Source organism: Rutilus rutilus, assembly GCF_951802725.1.
Source record: "Rutilus rutilus genome assembly, chromosome: 10".
Lineage (NCBI taxonomy): Eukaryota > Metazoa > Chordata > Actinopteri > Cypriniformes > Leuciscidae > Rutilus > Rutilus rutilus.
Window position 1 is genome coordinate 10,784,383 of NC_140215.1, and position 23,548 is coordinate 10,807,930.

Consider the following 23,548-nt stretch of genomic DNA (forward strand, 5'->3'; position numbering starts at 1 on the left):
AGAACAATTAATTTAAGTAAAAAGTAAAAACCTGATGGCATTTATCTGCAGATCCGATATTAAAGAACTGATAACTGATTAGAAAATTGTGAATATCTTTTATATTGTGTGTATATGTTTTCATTGTGCTAAATTTTACTCTTTCTTGTGATGCAGGAACAGCATTGCTGCCTCTGCAGTTTGCGCGTACAACCTCAGCGCAATAACGCAGGCTTTCAACGGGCCCTTCCGCTCCCAGGAGAACCCTCGCTCCACGTGGCTCCCCACCCCGAACCCCATCCCTAACTTCCAGGTGCATCACTTTTACATTTTGTTCTCTGTGTGTGTGTGTCTGGAACAAACAGCCAATAGATAAATTCTATCAGCCCGGCACTGTGAGAGTAATTGCTCTATACCAGCTGGGTGTACTTGCATGCATCGTAATTCACAGTTATTGTCTACTTTTCTATAAAATTACATGGTGAGAAGTTATTTTTTGGAAAAGTTTTTTGTGAGTTTATATTTGCACTGCCCTGCTTGACCTCTGCACTAATTAATGAGTCTAACCCTATAATGACGCTTACCAGTGTGGGACCATCGAGGAAGAAGGGCCTAATGAAGGACTAACTGAACGAAGTCTGCAGGACGCCCAGCGGCTCTACCTCATGAATGACGTGGTTCAGCCAGTTTCTGTGGACCCGCTGGTCTGGCAGGATGATGTGCGGTTCTCTAAGTTGGTTGTTGACATTGTACAGGGGCAGGACAATTTGCACCACGTCATGTACATAGGCACAGGTAATTAGGCCTTGAGGAGTTAGACAACTTCAGTTTTGTATTTTTCTTTTTGTGCAGAAAGTTTACCACCAAATCCTTATCTAAATAACATTGGTTATGCAGCCTTGTGTAATTATGCTTTCCCTTCTGTTCTGACTTATCAGAGTATGGAACTATTCTTAAGGCCCTGGCAACCACAAATAAGAACCTGCAAGGTTGCTACTTAGAGGAGATGCAACTCTTCCCTCCTGGCCTGCGTGAGCCAATCCTGAGCCTTCAAATTCTCCATGGCGACAGGACTCTTTTTGTGGGCCTGAATGACAAAGTGCTCAAGATCCCTCTGGCAAGATGCTCCAGCTACAAAACAGAATTGTGAGTGACATGTTTTATCAGTACATTTTGTGCTGCAAACAACTCTCAAAATCAAGATCTTCATTTCTCATCATTCATTTGTCTGGCATTTGCAGGTATTAGGTTGGGATGTGCAAACCTGCATATTTAAAAAATGGACTGGTTGGTGGATTGCCAGTCGCTTAACTAGCCTTATGGATGCCTTGAGTAAATATTCTAGTTTTAGGATCCCAGATTACCCCGATCAGATGTGACAGAATGGAACAGATTGCACAGGTTTTGAAGGGTTTCACTATTTTTAACTTGACACACTGCTCCTGGCAAGACCGCTCAAGACAGTGGCCAATACGGTCTCAATGTCTATGGCTGTAGTGGAGATGGATTGAATTATATTAAAATAAATTATTTTATAATATAAATTACAAATATATTATGTAAATATGTTCTATAATATATCATTTCTACTAAATACTGCATACAATTTTAATATTCTCACTTTAATGGCATTTATAACACCAATAATGCATTTATCTACATTTTTGTATACTGTGTATATATACAGATACTCTGTGTATATAAATATATATATATATATATATATATATATATATGTGTGTATATACACACACATATACTGTACACACACATATATATATATATATATATATATATATATGTGTGACTAATGGACTAGTCACTAGTCGGTTGTTGACAAATAGTCAGCTAGTCGACCATTGTGAACCATTCCTAGGGCCTTTTAGATTTCAAGGACAATACCTGCTTTCTCATTGGACTGTAGGTGTTGGGTGACAGCAGACCCAGGTTGAGGTGCATGAATGGCTCCTTTCACGTTGGTAAGAGCTCTTGTTACCCACCTCATTGGAATTATACCCTTGATGTGTCATTGGAAAAGAAATTCCTCCTCACGAGTGACTGAAGCAGTAAGAGGAGCGCCGTTTGACAGCCCCCATGTATTCTATCAAAGCTTTCCATCAACTTCCCACTCCAAATGCAGGGTGGGGACAACAGTCAGGCTCAATTTGCCAGAGGAGCACATAGAGCGCACTGTCCGCTCTCTGCGCGCCGTGCATGAAGGTGAAAGATCGAGTGTGGGTCTGGATGAATTAGGGAGAGATAAAGGAAGCTAGGAGGGTTCAAAGGAAAGAGGAAGGGTGCCGTCTCGAGTGAATGGTTTTCTGTGAGGGCAAACATATTTGACTGCGAGCAGATGATTAGTCAGCACTTTGATTTCACTTCTCAGTATGTGTGCACGCTCTCCCTCATGCACAGAAACACACACAAGGCTATGTGGTGAAAGCTGAAGCTGTTGCATACTAAACAAGGTGAAGGTGAGATCTGAGAGATGGAGCGGAAGTGGACGTTGCCAGCTCTATTTAAAACCCAGCAGGGAGGAACAATCACACTGGGCTCCAAGGGCAGGCCAGAGAAAAGAGTCCTTAATCCTTAATCCGTAATTTCTGCCACATTCAGAGTACGTTCACATTTGAACGCAGCGCTTTGACATTTCATTAAAGCCGTACTCTCATATGAAACGTCATAGAGGTCGGTGTGACAGGCCTGCATATGAGCTGCATTTTTTTTTTCACTTCCTTCTGCACCAGCCAGCTTCCACTCTTTGAGCTTTGACTGAAGCGAATCATCAGATCATGGAGAAGGTGGATCGCTGCTAGAGACCTTAAATAGAGTTATTTTTCTCCAGGTTTTATATTGGCGCCACATATAGAAGTCAAGTCAAGTCAAGTCAAGTATATTTGTATAGCGCTTTTCACAATACAGATTGTATCAAAGCAGCTTCACAGTATTAAATTAAAATAATACAACAAGGTTTGTTTCTAGTGGAATTTATTGATAAAATCAAATTAGATATCCAGAATATCCCCAACTGAGCAAGCCAAAGGCAACAGTGGCAAGGAACCGAAAAACTCCATCAAGTGACCTAATAGTGTCCTAAAACTCCATCAGGTGACCCAATGGAGAAAAAAAAAAAAACCTTGGGAGAACCCAGGCTCAGTCGGGGGCCAGTTCTCCTCTGGCGTTTATTAACTAGAGGCCGGATTGTAATTTGGACTGTAAGATTAAAAATATTATATGAATGCCTGGCTGAAGAGATGCGACTTTAATCTAGTTTTAAACTGGGAGAGCGAGTCTGAGCAACGAACAGTATCAGGAAGGCTATTCCAGAGTTTTGGAGCTAAATGTGAAAATGCTCTCCCTCCTTTGGTGGTTCTGGATATCCTAGGTATGACCAAAAGCCTTGAATTTAGTGATCTTAAAGAGCGCGATGGATTATAGGGCGATAGAAGATCCGTTAAATAGACTGGAGCTAAGCCGTTTAGGGCTTTATAAGTCAGTAGCAATACCTTGTAATTAATACGGAACTTTATAGGTAACCAATGCAGTGATGATAAAATCGGTGTTATATGATCATATTTTCTTGATCTAGTAAGAACTCTAGCGGCGGCATTTTGGACTAACTGTAGCTTGTTAATTGAGGATGCAGGACAACCGGCTAATAAAGCATTACAGTAATCTAGTCTCGAGGTCATGAATGCATGAACTAACTTTTCTGCATCAGAAACTGATAGCATATTACGTAGCTTAGCAATGTTTCTAAGGTGGAAAAAGGCGGTTTTTGTAACATATGAAATATGATTTTTGAAAGACAGGTTGCAATCGAGTATAACACCCAGGTCTTTTACTGTAGAGGATAAAGTAACAGGACATCCTACTATATTAAAGTTGTATTGCGAGAGGTTTTGTGGGCGGTTTTTTGAACCGATAAGTAGTACCTCTGTTTTGTCTGGATTTAATAAAAGAAAATTACGCGTCATCCAATCTTTTATATCTTTAACACACTCTGTCAATTTGGATAATTTATCGTTTTCATCTGGCCGTGATGAAATATATATTTGAGTGTCATCAGCATAACAATGGAAACTAATTCCATGTTTCCTTATAATATTTCCAAGTGGCATCATATATACTGAGAATAATAGAGGGCCTAACACAGATCCCTGCGGCACTCCATAGTTTACTGGAGTTATGATCGATTTTTCTCCATTTAAATAGACAAAATGGTAGCGGTCAGATAAGTATGATCTAAACCAGCTTAATGCTTGTCCTTGAACACCAGTATAATTTTGTAGTCGATCTAAGAGTATTGTGTGATCTATAGTATCGAACGCAGCACTAAGATCAAGTAAAACTAGTATTGAGATACAGCCTTGGTCAGAAGCTAAAAGTAAATCATTTGTGATTTTAACGAGCGCAGTTTCAGTGCTATGGTGCGGCCTGAAACCAGACTGAAACTTCTCATAGATATCATTTTCTTGCAAGAAAGAACACAATTGAGCGGACACCACTTTTTCTAATATTTTAGACATAAATGGAAGATTTGAAATGGGTCTATAATTTGCTAGGTTATTATGATCTAATTGTGGTTTCTTAATGAGAGGTTTTATAACTGCCAGTTTAAATGTTCTTGGAACATGACCTAAAGATAAAGACGAGTTAATAATATTAAGGAGAGGCTCTTCCACTACAGGTAACACTTCTTTCAGTAGTTTAGTTGGTATCGGATCTAATAAACATGTTGTTGTTTTAGAGGAAGTGATAAGTTTATTTAACTCTATTTGTTCTATAGTTGTAAAGCACTGTAATTGTTCTTGCGGGGTGATAATTAAGGCTGAATTATAAGGCGCAACTGAAGATTGAACGTTTACAATTGTGGTTCTGATGTTTTCTATTTTCTCAGTGAAGAACTTCATAAAATCATTACTACTAAACTGTAATGGGATATTTTGTTCGGGTGATGTCTGTTTATTTGTTAGTCTAGCCACGGTGTTAAATAAAAACCTTGGATTATTTTGGTTATTTTCTATTAGTTTGCGGAGGTGCTCAGCCCTGGCTGCTTTTAGGGCCTTTTTATAACGTGACATACTGTCTTTCCACGCGATTCTAAAGACCTCTAAATTAGTTTGTTTCCATTTACGCTCTAAAATACGGGTTTCTCTCTTTAGAACATGCGTGGTATTGTTGTACCACGGTGCTTTAATTTTCTCTCTGACCTTTTTTAATCTAATAGGTGCAACAACATCCAATGTTCTAGAGAGAATAGTGCTCATAGTGCTAGTTAGTTCTTCTAGTTCATCTGTTTGTTTGGGTTCAGGCAGCAGCTGAGACAGATCGGATAAGCAATTTGAGAAATTATCTATGGTGGATGGAAGGATTGTTCTGCCTGGTTGATAACGCGGCGCTGCATGACATATTACAGCAGTACGTAATATGCAAGTTACCATGTAATGGTCAGTGACTTCATCACTTTGCGGTATAATATCTATATCGGTTGGATCGGTTCCATGTGATATAATTAAATCGAGTGTATGATTAAGACGATGAGTTGGTCCGGTGACGTTTTGCTTGACCCCAAATGAATTTAATAAATCTGTAAACGCAGCCCCTAACGCATCATTTGGATTATCTACGTGTATGTTAAAATCTCCAACAATTAATGCTTTATCGACATTGACTAATAGGTCTGAGAGAAAATCTGCAAACTCTTTTAGGAAATCAGCGTAAGGCCCAGGCGGTCTATATACGGTAGCCAAGGCTAGAGATAATAGGGATGTTTTTCTAACATCTAAGAGCGTAACATTTAGTACAAGTACTTCAAACGAAATAAACTTATAACCCGCTTTCTGAGTAACATTGAGAATATCTCTATAAATTGTCGCAACACCACCGCCACGACCAATTAGACGGGGCTCATGCTTATAGGAGTATCCAGGAGGAGCAGACTCATTTAGACCGAAATAATCATTTGGTTTAAGCCAGGTTTCAGTTAGGCAAAGTACATCGAAGCTATTATCTGTGACTATTTCATTTACAATAACTGCCTTAGGTGTGAGTGATCTAATGTTTAGAAGACCTAGCTTTAGAAATTGTTTTTGTTTACTAATAGCAACATTTTCTGTTTTAATAACAATTAGATTTTTCCTAGATCCTGCAGTAGATATATTATTTGATCTCACTAAACGAGGAATAGACACGGTTTCTATGCAATATTCTACACTAGTATTTATATCAGTTAAATTGGTGCAGCAGAGACTATGATTTGGACTTTTGGTTACTAGTCAAAAGGTATTTAACATTTTGGAGATGTTATCCGACAGAAGATCTGCTCCGAATCTGCTTGGGTGTAAGCCATCGGCACGGAAAAGCCTAGGACGCTCCCAAAACAGATTCCAATTATTTACAAAGAGCAGTTTCTGCTCATTGCACCATGACATTAACCATTCATTTAGCGCAAATAATCTGCTAAACTTTTCATGTCCTAGTCGGTACGTGGGAAGCGGTCCTGACACTATGATCGTTGTTTCAGGCGATGTGCTGCGTACCGTATCGATCAGATTCCTGAAGTCTTTCTTCAGAATCTCTGTCTGGCGCATCCTGATGTCGTTCACTCCCGCGTGGAGGACAACAGTTCCGACGCGCTCGTCACCGTTCAGAATCTCGGGAACGTGAGTAGCGATTTCAGAAACACGAGCACCAGGAAAGCAGTGACTGTGCACCTTACTTTTACCTAACGTTGCGCGTACGTGCCGAATGATGGAATCGCCGATGATCACAGCATCGCGTTCTGTTTCGCGAAGAGGGGAGAAGCGGTTTTGTGTGGATAACTCGAAAACCGGGAGGGTCGGAGAGAGTCTTGGTCTAGACCTGACTCGCGTCTTCCGCTGCGGAACCACCCAGGCTTCGTGGTGGCGTGTTGGAGCCGGAGTGAACGAGACCATGGCTGATCGCGACCTCGGCGCTCGGGACCTATGTTGAGAAACGCACGGAGTAGACGAAGTCGGAGTCAGCGGGTTAGTAACGTTAATCTCTGATTTGTGTGCATCGGCGCGTGATGTTTCAAGAGCTAACCGCCGGTCTATCAGCTCGGCTTGTCTCAATAAAAGGTCGTGGATCTGTTTCTCAACAGCTTCCAGCTCAGACTGCAGTGCGTGCAGCTCAAATGTGTCCTCACCTGCACCAAAAGGTAGACTACTTTCATCTGATATATTCGCCATTTTAACAGATGGACAGTAAGTTAGCAACGAAGCTACCAGTGATGCTATCAATATTAATACTAATTTATGACTGAAGTTTTAGATATAATCCGTCTTTTTAGTGGTACGGGTGTAGAGTAGACGCACGATAGGCGAAAAATGTTTGTAAGTGAGTGTTGAGAAGACGCGTTCAGCCGTGATCCACGGGAGTAACCTATAGGAGTATCCAGCGTTGGATCAACAGAACACATTGTTGTTGTTTGGTAGTTGTCTTTTGGACCAAAGCAACCTAAAGAACATTTTTGTAGGTCAAATGCAAATAAGGGATGTGAGATTGCATCAGTGATGTGAGAGACAAATTCTTCTTTGCCCTTGTTGTGATGAAACGAATCAAATCAATGCAAACAAAACCGACAAAAAGAATAGCAGGCTTTTCAAAATGTAATGGCTCTGCATAAAATCGTTATGCTTCTGTTCACAGTTGCTGCCCCTTTGCAGCTATTTCTCTTTACAGATGAAAAGAGACAAAGAGTCTCCCCGCTCTTGCCTTTGGAGAAGTGTTTATTAATGACTTAATCTACATTGTTGGTGGCTCTTGTTTGAAAGCAGTGTGATAATTAAAGTTTGATCCCTCGCAATTCACTTTTCTGCTAATGTTCATTGGCCTTAGCCTCTCGCCTCTGCTTTAAAAAACTCATTTACTTTAATCAGCCGACTGATTGTTTGACGGGATCTAAAGGGACCAGCCGACTGGGCCAGATCGATAAACTCAAAAATGGCGATTTCTAATCAGCGATGAAACAAATGTGCAAGTTGATGGGCTGGATCCTTACTGTGATTTCTACCGACAGTGCAGCACTAAGCAGCGGAGGTTTGGGTGATAAAGTTGCTCCTGATGTTCACTATTTACACCTAGGCTATATACAGCCAATGGATCTTAGTAGGGATGTGAAAACTGCATAATTTTCAAAAACAACCACTCGACTAATTGGTCTTGGAGAAGTGATGTACTGAATAATTAGGCTGGCTTTGGGTTCACTCGTCCTTGATTCAGCCAACAAAATATTGAAAAAGTCTTTTCAAAAAGTTTTCAAATGAGCAAAGAACTACAAAAAAATAAACATGGGCTGTGAAAACATGACATGATTAAGACATGACAATCTCACAGCTTAATTTTCATCAAATTAATTATGGCGTCTACCCTGACTAAGGTCTATTGATGAATTATTTTACATACAGCAGCCTAATTAGAGACAGCAGCGCAGTGAGTGCTGACAGTTTTGATGATGTGATGATGTGATGATGATGTCTTGGAGCGCTGTTAGGAATGTGGTTTTGAGGTTACAAACATCTTCCGCAAGCAGAGCATACTATAAACAGCCCAAACCACAAGCTTTACTCAGAAAACCACAAATATGTTTTTACAGCTTTCCTTTCCCACTTCTTGTGATGTGGCAAACCCATGTTCCCATGTCTACAGAGATGCTTGGTCACATCAGAGAGTGTTTTTGGAGGATTTTTGCTGTAACAATCACTGTATGTTGCAGTTTTAGATCTGTCTTGCTTTATGGATTGTGGGGGGGGGTGTAGGAAGTCCTGGATATTTTTTTAAGCCTTGTTTTTTTAATATGCTCTGAAAGTACTTACTACTTTCAACCAAATAGCTGTTGTAGTTTACTCTTTCGCCTCATTTACGAGTTCTCTCGTCTTTCATGAGAAAACATTTCCCCGCCATTGATGAGTTTTACAGCTTTCCTTGTTTTCACTGTTATACGGTACAGTGTACAGAATCTCCTGATTAAAACACAGGAAAATAAGCAGCAGAAACTATCGATCTCATGTGTAATCAGATGCATATAACAAAATAATATAATATTTTGCATAGTAAAAATAATGCGATCATCAACAATAAACAGCATTTAAATCAAAACGCCCTAATGTTACCAAGTGAAATGTCGACCCAGGAAGTGGTTAGGACTGTGAAGCTTTAGGAGTGTTGATGGACTCGATCTACTCCATCTTTTGTTCATCGTACTGAATCTGATCCAGACGTAGTCTTTGACAAAAACGCAATTTTTGCTCAAAATGTAGCTTTTTTTCTTGAAACTTACCCATATTCAAGTGTTGATAAAAAAAAAAGAATGTATGAAGCTAGAATAAAAGCAGTATAACAGCTTTTTTATTTATTTTTATAAATTACTACTTTATAGCCAGCAAGGACACATTAAACTGATCAAAAGGGACAGTAGACATTTACATTGAAAAAAAAAAATCTTTCAGATGCATGATGTTCTTTTGAATTTTCTATTCATCAAAGGGTCCTAAAAAATGCATCATGGTTTCTTCAAAAGCATTAAGCAGCAAGCAGGATTGACAATAATAGTATCTCTCAAATCAGCATATTAGAATGATTTCTGAAGGATCATGTGACACTAATGATGCTGAAAATTCAGCTTTACATCACAGAAATAAATTACATTTTAAAATAGTTTACAATAGAAAAGTTATTTTAAATTGTAATAATATTTCACAATATTACTACTTTTCCTGTATTCATTTATTTAGTAAAAGCATAAAAACATGGTGAACAAAAGATACTTTTTCAATGGTTTTGAATGGTAATAGACCAATATAACAATACATTATAATAAACAGCAATATTTAATTACAAGTCATGAAACTAGTTTTATGACAAAGTCTTGGATCTCTCAGTTTTAGGAAAATTGCTGGTTTGATTTTGGCAGGGAGGGAATCGTGATCTATCACCTTTGTGTGCTTAACCTCAGGTTGCACCAGTGTAATTGTCTCCTCCATAATGCTGCGTTCACGTTGTGTTAAAATTAGCGCAATTACAAGCTGACAACTTGAGATTTTACTCTGAGAAGAGCACGTTCTCAGACATGACATGTTTCTATGGCAACCCTCATAATGTCAAAAAGGTTCCACCATGTGTGGTTGTGTTGTTGATGATGATCAAAATATTTAATCACTACATTCATTTACCTTTATATGCTTTTGAAAAATAGGAACAAAGAAAGTGCAGCAGGTAACAGAAAAATATAGATGTATGTGCCTAATTACAAATGTTGAAGATGCTGCCATTTTCCATGAAGTGAGAAAAGTCAGTGCTTTCATAAAATGTAGTTTCCAATTAGTAAGCACAACTTTGTTTTCTAGTCAAAAACGTATCATTTCTGTCATTTAACATCATCAAATTCCCCCTGATCATGTGGCGATAAATATATTTTCTAAAAAGGGTCTTTGCCCTTTACCTGTGGCTAAGCCCTATAGACAGTCTGTAAGAAATTCTAATTTCAGAGGCCCCGTCTTTACCAAACAATTTACAGCCAGCTTGTCGCCAGCTTGTCAACGGGGTGCTAAAAAACACGGGGTTTTAGAGCTTGCAGCTTGTTTGAGCACACAGCCCAGTACTTGAGCAACTGGAGGAGCTGCAGAGAGAGGAAAGGCAGGGGAAGAAAGTAATCTGAAGGTGAGAGCATTTATTACCACAGGCTTTTAACTGACTCTCCATTGGCAGAGTCCCAAAATAAAGCCATTTTTCTCATGCGCTTTCTCCCATTCTTGATTAAGACAAGCAATATGTCTCAAACTCCGCTGTCCTGAACTTCTGACAAATGGTATCTTTTCTCCTGAGATGAAGCCATTAAAACACCTGACCATCTTATCTCTGTCTAAGCTAAGCTGTCAGCGTTTGGTGTGTGTGTGGAAAAGCTGTAATTTATGGGCTCTGGCGTTTTCCTAAAATATTAACTGTATCATCGGTAACATGCAGAGAATTCAATTGACAATTATAGGGTTTGTATACTAAATGTGTGTGACGTAGCTTGGTTAGCTTTATTGATTCTGAGCATAGTGTTCATAGTGCATCCATAAAAAACAAAACTTTGGCCCTTGTTTACAACGAAAAGGTCATGAATTGCTATTAAAAGGACAGCAATAACTATTTGTCTTTGTTCATCTTTTTTAAAGGCCTATAAAATAAGACAGTATTTTTTACAGCCCTCCCAATGACTTTAAAACCTCTATTAAACCGCAAAAGATTGATTGTCTTCTGTCCGCTGCCTTGCCACATTGTTTTATGTATTACTTCATTTTTTTGCACTAGTTAAAATTTTACAAGCAATGTCTTGTGGCTTTGCTGCTGAAATAGTGCGCTCTTCGTGTTGGTTTGTGTTGCTTTTGTTTTAGCACTTTTTCCATGCACAGGAACCATGAATTAAGGTGCAATTCTTTAAATTGGCCCTCAAGTGCACTAACTTATTTTTCACAGCAGGTTATTTTTAAAATATGTGAGCTATGTGACTAGTTGCAAGGCTAGACGGCTGAGTTTTTCTGCTGTCCTTGTCCTTTTTCTTCTGAGACCGTGGTCAGCTTGTGAAAATCTCTCTCTGCGGAGTGCAAGTCGCAGAACTCAGGAGAAAAAAAAAACACCTTCAGGAGGCTGTTAATTGAGTTTTTTTCTCCACTAGGTCAGCTGGCAGAGTCCTGAGAGCAGTCGTGTCCTGGCAGTGCCCCAGGGCCGTGTCCTGAGCTCATCAGTATAACAGGCTACTGCTGTATGCCCACCGGAATGTCAAATCAGCATTCCTTCCATGCCGGCACATTTTCATAGTCTTAAGAGATTACATGGACGGCTGGCTTTCACTTTGGTCCGTGGGAGTGGATCTTCCACTGTAATTAATGAAATCACTGCAAACGTTTTTGTTTGAACGGGTAGTTCTCGTAGGTCAGCGCCCTGAGGGCTTGTGTTCCTGCCCTCTGTAATGGGGGGTAATTTGGCCTTGATGTGCACAAGGAAGTTGTCGTTCTTCTCTCTATCCTCACATCCTTTAATTGGTTGGAGCCTTTTATTTCATCAATCATGCACTATATATGATGCTAGGGGTGCTCCAGCTAATTTATTCTTGTTTATTACCGTTGCGTTATAGCTGCCAAAACTTAGTCAGAAACTAATGAGAAGATAATAATCAGGCCTGTTTCATGCACCTCACGTCTGATGCAATTGATGCATATTCGTTTCAGCACCCATATTGACTGGATGCAGAAACCCTTTTTTGAAAAGACTTATGACTGAATCCGGATGACTTAATCAGTTTTGCATAAAGTTCAGTATATCTAAAATGCTTCTTACTGCTTGCTCTGCTGTCAGTCCCACAATCCCTCACATGAGCCTGCCACTCAGTTGCTATTGGGCAGGATTGTCCAATCCTGCTGCTGGACGGCCACTGTCCTGAAGAGTTCAGCTCCAACCCCAATATTTCAGCTCCAACCCTCTATATTTTTTCAGAAAAAATACAAAGATAAATAGTGATGAAAGCCAAAATATTAAATGTCTTGGATGTATATTTACTGAGTAATCCACTGTTTTGTAGAAAGATGGCAGCATCATTATTTTATTTATACACAGAGATTGGTAGGTCTATTAGTGAAATCTGTTGACTTTAGTAATCTTTGTTGCATTATATGTCAACAGTGACCGTTCAAAAATGGGAAAAAGCACTTATTGTGTTTTTTTGCCCCATGTTTGCATGCCTGTTACTCAATAAGTATTAAAGATATCTTAATGTCCTTTTAGATTCTGGTTCTTAACAAACTTTCCTTTTGGTATCTTGGTAGCCCTATATGGTTCAATTCCAGAGATATGGAGATCTTAATGCGGCTCTATGAGTAAATAGGTCAATTGTTCACATTTTAAGTGGTCAAAACCCAAAGTCACTATCAGTACAGCTGATACTTTTTTCTTGTAAAGAGGAATATCTGACCAAGAAATAATGTTGAAACTAGAAATGTAACTAGTGTTGATCTTTTCTATCAACACAATTGCATCGAACATACCTCTCTGGGTGCCAAAAATACACTGAAATGGTCAAGTTGAGGCACATTAACTTGCTCTCAAAAGTGTATTTATATGAATCTCTATTTTAATCAGTTTCAAGGATATTGGAAGAAAGAATTTTGTTCATTTTAACAGCTTCTGGAGCTACCAAGAGTTCAAACACGCAGTATCGTAACTTAGATAAGATATCGTGACATCCCAATACCTCTGGGATTTAACCAAATAGCCTTAAAAATTAAGATTCCAAAAGAAGTTTCATAGGAACAAGAATCTAAAACGAGATATCTTTAACACTTCTTGAGTTACAGACATGTAAACTTCAGAAGTTTTTTTTTTGCCACTTGCAATTATTTTGATAGAGGAAAACGAGATACATTTCTAGGTTCAGTATTATTTGTTCTTCAGACATTTCTCTTTAAACACAATACGTAACAGCTGTTTGAAAAGTAAACCACATTTGGTTTTTGACCATTGAAAACGGGTACAATTTAACAATTAAACATGGAGCCGTATTGAGTTGCGCTGACTGTGAACTTGAAAAACATGTGATAGGAAAATGTATGCACAGATAACCCCAATACTTAGCCCTAGTTCCATTAGCCCAGTTAAATCATATGGATTTAACACATTATGACAGAATCTTCATTTTTTGCCATTTTACGATAAGGTCATTCAGGATCTGTTTAAATGAAAGTGTTGAAGGGCAATATATTTTCCTTTTGCCTTGATATTCCTGACAGACTTGAAGCGTTGGAGTGGTTTAGCACTCAGCCCAGCTCGAGCTCCCTTCTCGGCAGGATTCAGTCTTGGCACTCTGCACTGTATCAACACTCTGTGTGTTTCCTCAACCTTGAGTCTGGAACACCAAAGGGCCAGCGCAAACAAACCAATACACTTGTGCCAAAATCGAGCCTTTCAAGCTAAAGGGAAGGTTGTGAGGCTGCTGGTGCTTTACTAACACACCGCCCCAAATTCCGGAGCCTTTAAAACGGCACTCATGGCTTAACTTCATTAGTGGGTTTAGATTTAATTACACCTCATTAAGCCTCTTTTTTTTAGCAGCTTACAAATATTTAATCAATTTCGAGGTGTTGCGTAGCAAGGGTTTTGTAGAAAAAATGGGAAATTCTCCCAGGCGTGGTTTAGATTTGTTATCTGGGAACTGTAGTGCCTAGGGCTGCTGTCAGTTAATGTGCATGATTTTTAATCTACGATGTTAAGCAAGGAAAGCAGATTTTGGATGTCTCCAGTTGAAAAGTCAGTGTGAATTTTCATTTGCAACCCATTTTTCTTTCACTATCTGTTTAAGATAGTGTTTGCTTATTTGTCTGGGAATCGACTGGATCATGAAAAGTGGCTGTTGCATACCCCAATGAAGTCTTGCTAAAACAATAAATAGCTATTTGCATTCAAATTTGAAATAGCTATGTTAGCTATGTCAGTAGATTTTTTTTAATTCATATGTATATATTTCATATAATACATATATATATAATCATATATATATAGTAAATAAATTGAATTAATATTTTTGTGGAAACTGCAAGAATTTTTTTCAGTATTCTTTGATAAATAGAAAGATTATAAGGGAAAAAGAACATTATTTACTGTCACGTTTGATGTACTGTACTGTTTACTGATCACGTTTGATGTGTTTATATATACACATATAAATACAGTACATATATATATATATATATATATATATATATATAATTGATCCAAAGACCAAGAACGTGCATTTTAAAAGTAAATAAGGTCAATTCTAATTTAATGTTGACTATTATATACAGTACTATTCATACACTATGTCCCTTTTTCTTTTTTTCTCACTCCTTCTATTTTAGGACGTGTTTGGATGCAAGGGACCCTTACTGTGGCTGGGACCGAAAGCAGCGCCGCTGCACCACCATAGAAGACAGCTCCAACATGAGCCAGTGGTTTCAGAATATCACTGCCTGCCCGGTAAGGACCAGCCGTTTAAAGAGTCCACCACACTCACTGCTTCATGCATGACTGAAGTTTCGACACATGTCTGCCGTCTCCATAGCTCTCAGTCAGTCTCCCAATGCAGCTTTGAAATCTGTGTTGCGTGAAAGGTGCTATGCCGCATGATTGATAACATCACTTGAGGCAGCTGCTTTGTGGTCGTTATTTTTTAGGACTGAGATTCTGCACGCACCGAACCTTCAAATTCACTCGTTTTTTTTCTCATTAATTCCAGCTGAGGAACCAAACCGCAGATGGTGCATACGGGCCCTGGGCTCCATGGCAACCCTGTAGCCATGATGATGGCGAAGGCACCAGTACGTGTCTTTGTCGATCACGGGCATGCGATAGCCCGTCCCCTCGCTGTGGAGGTAAAAACTGTGAGGGTCCCACCATTGAGGTGTCCAACTGCTCAAGGCAAGTAAAAAGTTGTGTGGTTTTTTTTTTTGTTCCATCCTGCATCCAAGGTGCTGAAACTGAATTGTGATTTTACTAGAAGTGGCAGTTCTGTCATCATGCGAGATACACTGCAGAAACAGAGCACTTTAGCAATTTGAGAACGTTTCCAAATCAAAATTCCTTACCAAAGCTGTTCTCTTTCTCTTTCATCACATCACCTTAGTTTTATCAAATGCGGCAGTGTTGCTGAAAAAGATTCACTGACACTCACTGTTTCTTTTTTCTGCAGGAATGGAGGATGGACACCCTGGTCGTCCTGGGGCCAGTGCAGCACAAGCTGTGAGATTGGGTTTGAAGTCCGCCAGCGATCCTGTAACAATCCTTCACCCAGGCATGGCGGCCGAGTGTGTGTGGGGCAAAGCAGAGAACAGAGGTAAGAAAAGAAAGTCTTTTATTTGCACATTTAAATAAAATAAAATAAACACAACCTGAAAAGTATAATTATTTTAGGTAATATAATTAAGGAGCCTAAAATTATATTTGCTTTCACATGAGGAAGATTCTTTTTTTATGGACCCCTGAGATCCACTTATAATGTGTGTCAGAGTCTTTAAACCAAAACAGTCATTATTTACATTTCAAATTTCACCCTCTGAAAATGGTAAAAAGGTAATTTTGCTCTTGTGGTCTGACATTATTTTCCCCATTATTTACGGAAAAAACGGAAATATCCAAAATCCTTGTCCTTGTGGGGGCATTTTTGGACCCCATGAGCACAACAGTTTATAAATCAGATTAAGTTATGTGTCTTGAGAAATGCAGAAAGTTTTCTGTGACCATCCTAAACTCATGATATCAGTGAAGCATATTTTTCATGCTCACCAGATTCTGCAATGAGAAGGTGTCGTGCCCTCAGCCCATCTTCTGGTCATCATGGTCACCCTGGTCTAAGTGCAGCTCAGAGTGTGGGGGAGGGGTGCATTCCCGCTCCAGGAACTGTGAGAATGGAAATAGCTGTCCAGGGTGTGCGCTGGTACGTACACCTGAAGTACACACACTTACACACACAAACTGTAGCCTTGAAGCCTCCTGCTTGACCATGATAACCAAAGCAGCTCTCTTCCCAGAAAGATATGTGTGATGCACTGTAAAAGTGGAGCTTATTTGTGATTCAAGATAGACTGAGTGGCCCTGACAAATCTGCACAGAACACTTTTTAATTATATATTTTTTAGATTAATTTTTTTTTATATATATTTTTAATTTTGAAAATATATGCAGTTCTAAAGCTGTCGTCTACTTTCAGCTGATCATTTACACAGCCTGCCAACACCCTTGTAGTTATTTACATTCCTCATCTTCAAAATGAAGATCCCCACTTTCAACTGAGTATATTCATTTTATATGTGTGCTATTTTTGTAACCAAGACATTAAAGGATGTGCCTATACAAAATTAACTTAATCATATTCACTGGAGGGAAAGTGTCACAACTTGCCCGGTTTCCCCTATAAACTGTTTCCATTTGGATAAATTTTTAAACAAAAAGAAATTGTGATGTTAAAATTATGACAGGAAGTTGTCACCCGTGATGTAATGAAAAACTGTGGCATGCAGAGTAATTAATTGAAATCGAATGTCTTTTACACAGGAAAGAATAAATTGCTAAGTCCCAGTTCTAACTAAACCTTTTAGTCAAGTAATCATACTAACTGAAGAACCATTTAAAATTCCATTAAATTATTTTTAGGACAATGGTTTCTTATTTTGTGAAAGGAGTGAACAATAAATCAAGACAAATCAAAACAGCATTCAGTTTCCTAAAATGCTCTTTTGCTTTTACATTTTAAATCAGACAGATTTCTTTGCTCTCCAACTCTCTTAAGAGCTGCAATTAATTCAAATTTAATCGACTTAATTAGGACTCAAATTAACGTTCCTTGCAAAGAACTGCAACACCCCCTTGGGTGTCTAGGAGCCATTACATTTTATTAACTGTTCACAGTGATGGCACAAAAATGGTGAGCTATGGAGCTTCTCATGCATCTTAGGAACTGAGGTAATGTTCCCTGTGTATGAGGAATGAGCAACTGGATGATGTCATCAATGTGTCAATCCTCTCTCCATTGCAGGAGTACCAGGCATGTAATCTGGAGTCCTGTCCAGAGGTGCGTAGAAACACCCCATGGACACCTTGGGTGCCAGTGAACATAACCCAGGGAGGGGCACGGCAGGAGCAAAGAGTACGCTACATCTGCCGGGCCCAACTGGCTGACCCTCACGAGCTCCAACTGGGCAAGCGTAAGGTGGAGACACGCTTCTGCCCCAATGACGGGACAGTAACCTGTGAAACAGACTGTGAGTGTATAGATCCTTATTTCTCATGCAGACCCACACCTAAATGAGCAGATATGACTTGAGTCAGCCGATACTGCTGGCTCGATGACATATCAGGGTCACAGTTCAGCACTTGACCACTTTGCGCATGTTGGACGCCACATTGATTAACTGTAGCATCCTGTCTAAACTCAGAGGAGGTCAACCACTTGAGGTGCACAAGGAATGCATTAGAGACAAGAGTGTGTCAGAATTCACCTTGTGCAGGTTGCTGTGACCAGAATGTTTTGTCATAGATGCTGTAAAACACAGCGTGACATTGGTTTTTTTATTTTTTTAGGTAACCTTGAATTTCACAGGAAAAGGCCATTCCTTTAAATAATACAATACTTATAAAAGACTAAAGGGGCATTCACACACAAGAACAATAACTGTAGCGATAACTATATCCACACCAATGGACGATAATATTCTGTTTTTTATAAGCGCGCTGCAGTTACGTCATCTACCACATTAAATGCTCATGCTCTTTAAAGTCAGGTGGATTCTGAGTGACTGTCAATGTTTGTATCGTTTACCATCTGGAAAAAAACGTTCTGGGGTGTGTTTCCCTAAAGCATTGTTAGCCAACTATGGTCGCAACATGTCGTTATGTCGTTATCAACATAGGTCAATGAGTCTGTGTTTCCTGAAACCAAAGTTACAACGAACATTCGCAAGCAGCTTTTGGAACGACAGCTCTTGACCTGTGGTTAGAAGCATAGTTTCTTGTTTGCATGTCATGTGGACTCAATAAATCCTTATCTTGAGCAAAATAAGCAAGCTGACATTCAGTACAATCTTTTTTGAAGAGTGCGCATGTGCGTATGTAGCCTGGATGCCAGCTGAACTTAGCCCCGCCCACAAAATGTTTAGGTCGGGAAGTTAGTCATCCTGACTAGAATCTGAGTATGACGACGTCAGGCTAGTGCGTACGTGCTCTAGTATGTAAGAACGAGCCAATGAATGAATATAGTTCTCATGTCCGTAATTTATAGCAAAACATCTAGCATTAATTCGATCTCAAACAGATTCATTAAAGAAAGTTATTACTCCACCACCTGCGTGACATCATTAACCAATGTGGTTGAACGACCAATTTGCGACAATGTGGTTTCGGGAAACAGTCGTGACTATTTGCATCATAGTGAGGCAGCGAGTTACATCGTTGTACGGGAAACGTACCCCTGGTTGTGATTCCAACTATATTTTTCCTCTGCATTGTTTTCATTAAGCTATGGTGTGGACTTCGCTATTGTCATGGAATTAGTTATTTCACCTTTTTTTAATATAGCGTTTTATACAATACAGGTTGTTTTAAAGCAACTTCATAGTAATAAATAGGAAAATAATGGAATCAGTGATGTAAATTTCACAAATTCTGCTGTGAAGCATCTCTAAAATGACAATAGTGTCATTATTCAGCTCAAATCAGTTCATTGTTAATTCAGCTCAATAGCTGTGTAAAGTTTATCAATAATGAAACCGTTCAATTCAGTTATGGTTATATTGGCAAACTGGTAACATGCAATAAATGTTTACAGCACTAGTTGAGGAGCTTCTCAGGACGCCTGGTGTACGACTGACAGGTTCTGGCTGGTCTTCGTGGGAGACGTGGTCAACTTGTACTCAGGAGTGTGCTAAAGGCTACCGCACTCGCAAACGCACCTGCACCAGTGCAGAAGGCAAAAGTGTTCCCACCGCCTGCCGGGGATCTTCAGTAGAATATCAGGACTGCAATCCACAGCCCTGTCCAGGTAACACACACGCTCAGAAACGCTCTTGTAAGCACAAGCTCATTTACATAGGTACACACATTAATAGACTCCCACATATGCTCATAATCAAGGTAGTTGCTCATCATGATGGGAAAGCCTCTGCTTCCATTAGAGTATGTGAAGTGTATGACTGATATCATTAGCTAATGGAAACCTGAAGCCCCATAGGGGCCTGCTGTGGTCAAATTAAGAGGTTTTACCATAATTACAAAAAGACGTGAACTCAAGGTTAAATCGAATACTCTTTTTTTTGTTTTAGAAACAAGATCATATGAACTTTCCAGTTAGCACCAGGACTTTATAGGTGAAGTGTGTAATGAAATGGCATCAAACTGAATTTCTAAAATAGCCAGATTTTTTGGTTTAATAAGGAAAATGTGAACGGCAAAACCTGCCACTAATTTGCTTATTTTCTGGAGGTGAACAGGGAGTTGCTTTTTTGTTTTCTATGTTTTTAATATAGTGTTGCTATAGTGCTTGGGGATGCTAACGGACAGTTTGAGAATGCTTACAGACAGTTTAAGGATGCTAAAAGGCCGTTTAATAGTGCTAACGGACAGTTTAAAGATTCTAACGGACAGTTCTAGGATGCTAACAGACCGTTTAAAGGTGCTAACATAGTTTGGACATGGTAACGGACAGATTAGTCATTAAGGTGTTAACAGACAGTTAAGGGACTCTGACATACATTTTAAAGATGGTAACAGACAGTTTAGTGATGTTATCAGACCATTTAGGGAGTCTAACAGTATATGTGTGCTAACAGACAGTTTAAGGCTGTTAACAGTTTAATGGTGCTAACAGAGAATGCTAATAGATAGTTTAGTGTGCTAACAGACAGTATAGTGATGCTAACAGACAGTTTAAGGGTGCTATGTTTTGGAAGTGCAGGGTGACCAATCACCCTGAAAGTTCCCAACAAATGGTTTATGTGGTTCTTTAGACATATTGGCAGATACTTGCCAATGCATTGTCCACTCTAAACTCTAACTGAGTGTGACAAATGAACATCACCCACACAGTATTTGCTATGCTGTTTTCTACTCAGGCAGGATGAGAAAATAAGATTGAAATAATAAAGTGGAGGGGAAGAGGGTAGGGCACATGGATTCAAACACATCACTGACATCAGCCAACCATTTTAATCATCGTTTTGACCTCAGACGTGCACTCCAATCCGACGCCTGGCTTCTCTCTCAGTGTGCGAGGTTGCTGGACTCACTGTGATTGCGGTCGCTCTTTCTTCACACTTCAGTCATGCCCCAGTACACACATGCTAATCCACTGAAGTTAAACGGTGCTTTCTAGTGCAGAGAGAAGGAGCCACCCCTAACCTTCTCCTCCATCAGTCTGATGAGACATCGAGAGGATGGTGGCAGGGCCTGTTAAAGTGGGGGGACACTTCACAACAGCAAAGCTTCTATGCTGGTCAGAGCTGGAAAACCTAGTTTAAAGTGCTGGCAGTGATAGCTGGTTTCTAGCTGGTAGACAATCTTGAACCAACAACAAATGAGTAGGTTATACCAGCTTAAGCTGTTTTTTGGAACATGGTGACCAACCAGATTTCAGCCATCTGCTTAATCTGTAATTTTCAGCAAGACTAAAAAAAGAAAAGAAAGTGAACAGCTGGCATTCGCTGTAACAAGTCTCGAGAGTTCGGTGAGGAGCTTTGTGGGTCAAATAAAGCAGTTTGAAACAGACCCGTGCGACATTGTTTCCTGCGCTCTGAATGTCTGGATCAACATCACATTCCATAACAGATGTTTGCTTGCCTTGTCCGCCTTTTGCAAGTTTCCAATCATTTTTTTGTATTGTTTTGTGTGTTTGCCTGTTTGATGCTGTTTTATCTTTGAGTTCGGTACATCGTGTTCGCATCCTCCACAACGTCTTTCTTGTTTGTGCAGCATTTGCGTCCGCTATCTGATGCTTGGATGATTGTGTCCCCCCTGCTTGCCTGATTGTTTTGTGTTTGTCTTTGTATGTCGTATTTGTTTGTGCGTGTTTGGTCTGTGCAGTTAACGGCGCCTGGTCTTGCTGGTCGTCATGGTCACAGTGTTCAGTGCCCTGTGGAGGCGGGCACTATCAACGAACACGCACATGCACCAGCCCTGTCCCTGCCAATGGAGGGGACATCTGCATCGGCTTGCACACAGAGGAGGCCCTTTGCAACACACACACCTGTGATGGTAAGATCAGCTCCAATCCAAGACCATGAATGGGGAAAATTATGCTTTAAAGGAGAACTCCGGTCAATTTTAACATTGAGCTCATTTTTTTGTACATTTGGAGTGCTGTCAGTACAGAGAACAACGACAAAAATCGGTGTTGCCTACACCGAGTTATTCTATTTTTAAAATTTGCACCCTATTGACTTCAATGGGGCAAGTAGTAAGCCTGCTTTTTAGCCTCTTAACATCCTTTAAGTGTCATTACAAGTGCACAGAAAATGTGAGTGATTCCTTCCGAGTGAACACGGGTGGATCTGACTGCAGTAGATGTTAGAGATATTAATAAAAATGAAGTTAATTCAGCCAGCGCTCATACCTTTGTTTACATCCTGTTTTCGGTGGAAGGCCATAGTAATCGATTGTCGAGTTCAAAAAAATCCTCTGTGTGTTCAACATCTGATTCGGATGAACTATCCATCAGATCTGATATTCTCAGAACACCACACAGCACCGTCATCGGCTGGGCTGACAGTCTGAGTCTCCACTGTTGCTTAGTTACCTATGATCACGCGCGTGAACTCGACAATCGATTACTATGGCCTTCCACCGAAAACAGGATGTAAACAAAGGTATGAGCGCTGGCTGAATTAACTTCATTTTTAGTAATATCTCTAACATCTACTGCAGTCAGATCCACCCGTGTTCACTCGGAAGGAATCACTCACATTTTCTGTGCACTTGTAATGACACTTAAAGGATGTTAAGAGGCTAAAAAGCAGGCTTACTACTTGCCCCATTGAAGTCAATAGGGTGCAAATTTTAAAAATAGAATAACTCGGTGTAGGCAACACCGATTTTTGTCGTTGTTCTCTGTATTGACAGCACTCCAAATGTACAAAAAAATGAGCTCAATGTTAAAATTGACCGGAGTTCTCCTTTAAGTGAAATGTGCTACAAAAAAACCCTCAATGTTCTCCTAATTGAGCACTACCTCTGTCTGTAAGTAGAATATAGTTGCTTCTCAATGTGTCATCTGTCCATCAACAGCCATTATTATCACAAATCAGACACATGCAGTTTCAACCCTGCTGAAAAGTCAAGCGTAGATTGACCAGCATTGTATTTTCCAGCAAATCTCGGAGGCTGATCGACCAGGGAAATTGTGCTGGATGGATAGTTCACTCAAAAGTGACAATTCTGTCATCATTTACTCACTCTCCTGTCATGCCAAAATTATGACTTACTTTCTTCTCTGGAAATCAAAAGAAGATATTTTGAAAAGGGTCTCAGTGTTTTTGTCTATACACTGAAATGTTTTGTGTTCCACAGAAGAAAGCCAGTGAGTATGTAAATTATGACAGAATAAAAAAAAAAAAGTTTTCTCTTTTAACTCTTTCCCTGCCATTGGCGGAAATTCCCACTGTTATACGGTAGGGAGCACTATGACACTTCTTCTGAAAGAGTACAGAATCTCAGAATCAAAACACAGAAGCAGAAACAAGCGATAGATGCATTGCTTATGCACATGTAAAATAACATGAACATTAAACAGCATGTAATTCAAAACTGCCTAACATTACCAAATACATTTTTGACCCAGGAAGTGGTATAGGGCTTGGTATAAGCTTTTGGGGTGTTAATGGAAGTGATCTACCACTTATGTTTTGATCATTGGTCTGAATCCGATCTGGACATAGTCTTTAACAAAAGCGCGATTTTCTTAGCTTTGTGTTCAAAATGTTGCTTTTTTTTATTTTATAAAAACTTACCCACATTCAAGTGTTGATACAAAATAATGCATGAAACTAGA

General features: G+C 39.6%; 1 protein-coding gene across 4 annotated transcripts in view; it reads left to right on the plus strand.

Moving 5' to 3' along the window:
- Positions 1–23,548, plus strand: part of sema5ba (sema domain, seven thrombospondin repeats (type 1 and type 1-like), transmembrane domain (TM) and short cytoplasmic domain, (semaphorin) 5Ba) — a 136,092-nt gene that overhangs the window by 100,637 nt on the left and 11,907 nt on the right. For 3 of the 4 annotated variants that reach the window (XM_084421704.1, XM_084421703.1, XM_084421705.1), the window contains 10 exons: positions 157–292; positions 567–774; positions 918–1,125; positions 14,877–14,994; positions 15,254–15,435; positions 15,707–15,850; positions 16,303–16,450; positions 17,549–17,774; positions 19,337–19,549; positions 21,586–21,756. In XM_084421704.1, the coding sequence (XP_084277830.1) occupies positions 157–292; positions 567–774; positions 918–1,125; positions 14,877–14,994; positions 15,254–15,435; positions 15,707–15,850; positions 16,303–16,450; positions 17,549–17,774; positions 19,337–19,549; positions 21,586–21,756 (1,754 nt within the window). The remainder of the gene's footprint in view (positions 1–156; positions 293–566; positions 775–917; positions 1,126–14,876; positions 14,995–15,253; positions 15,436–15,706; positions 15,851–16,302; positions 16,451–17,548; positions 17,775–19,336; positions 19,550–21,585; positions 21,757–23,548) is intronic. The other variant, XM_084421706.1, reaches the window with a different exon arrangement.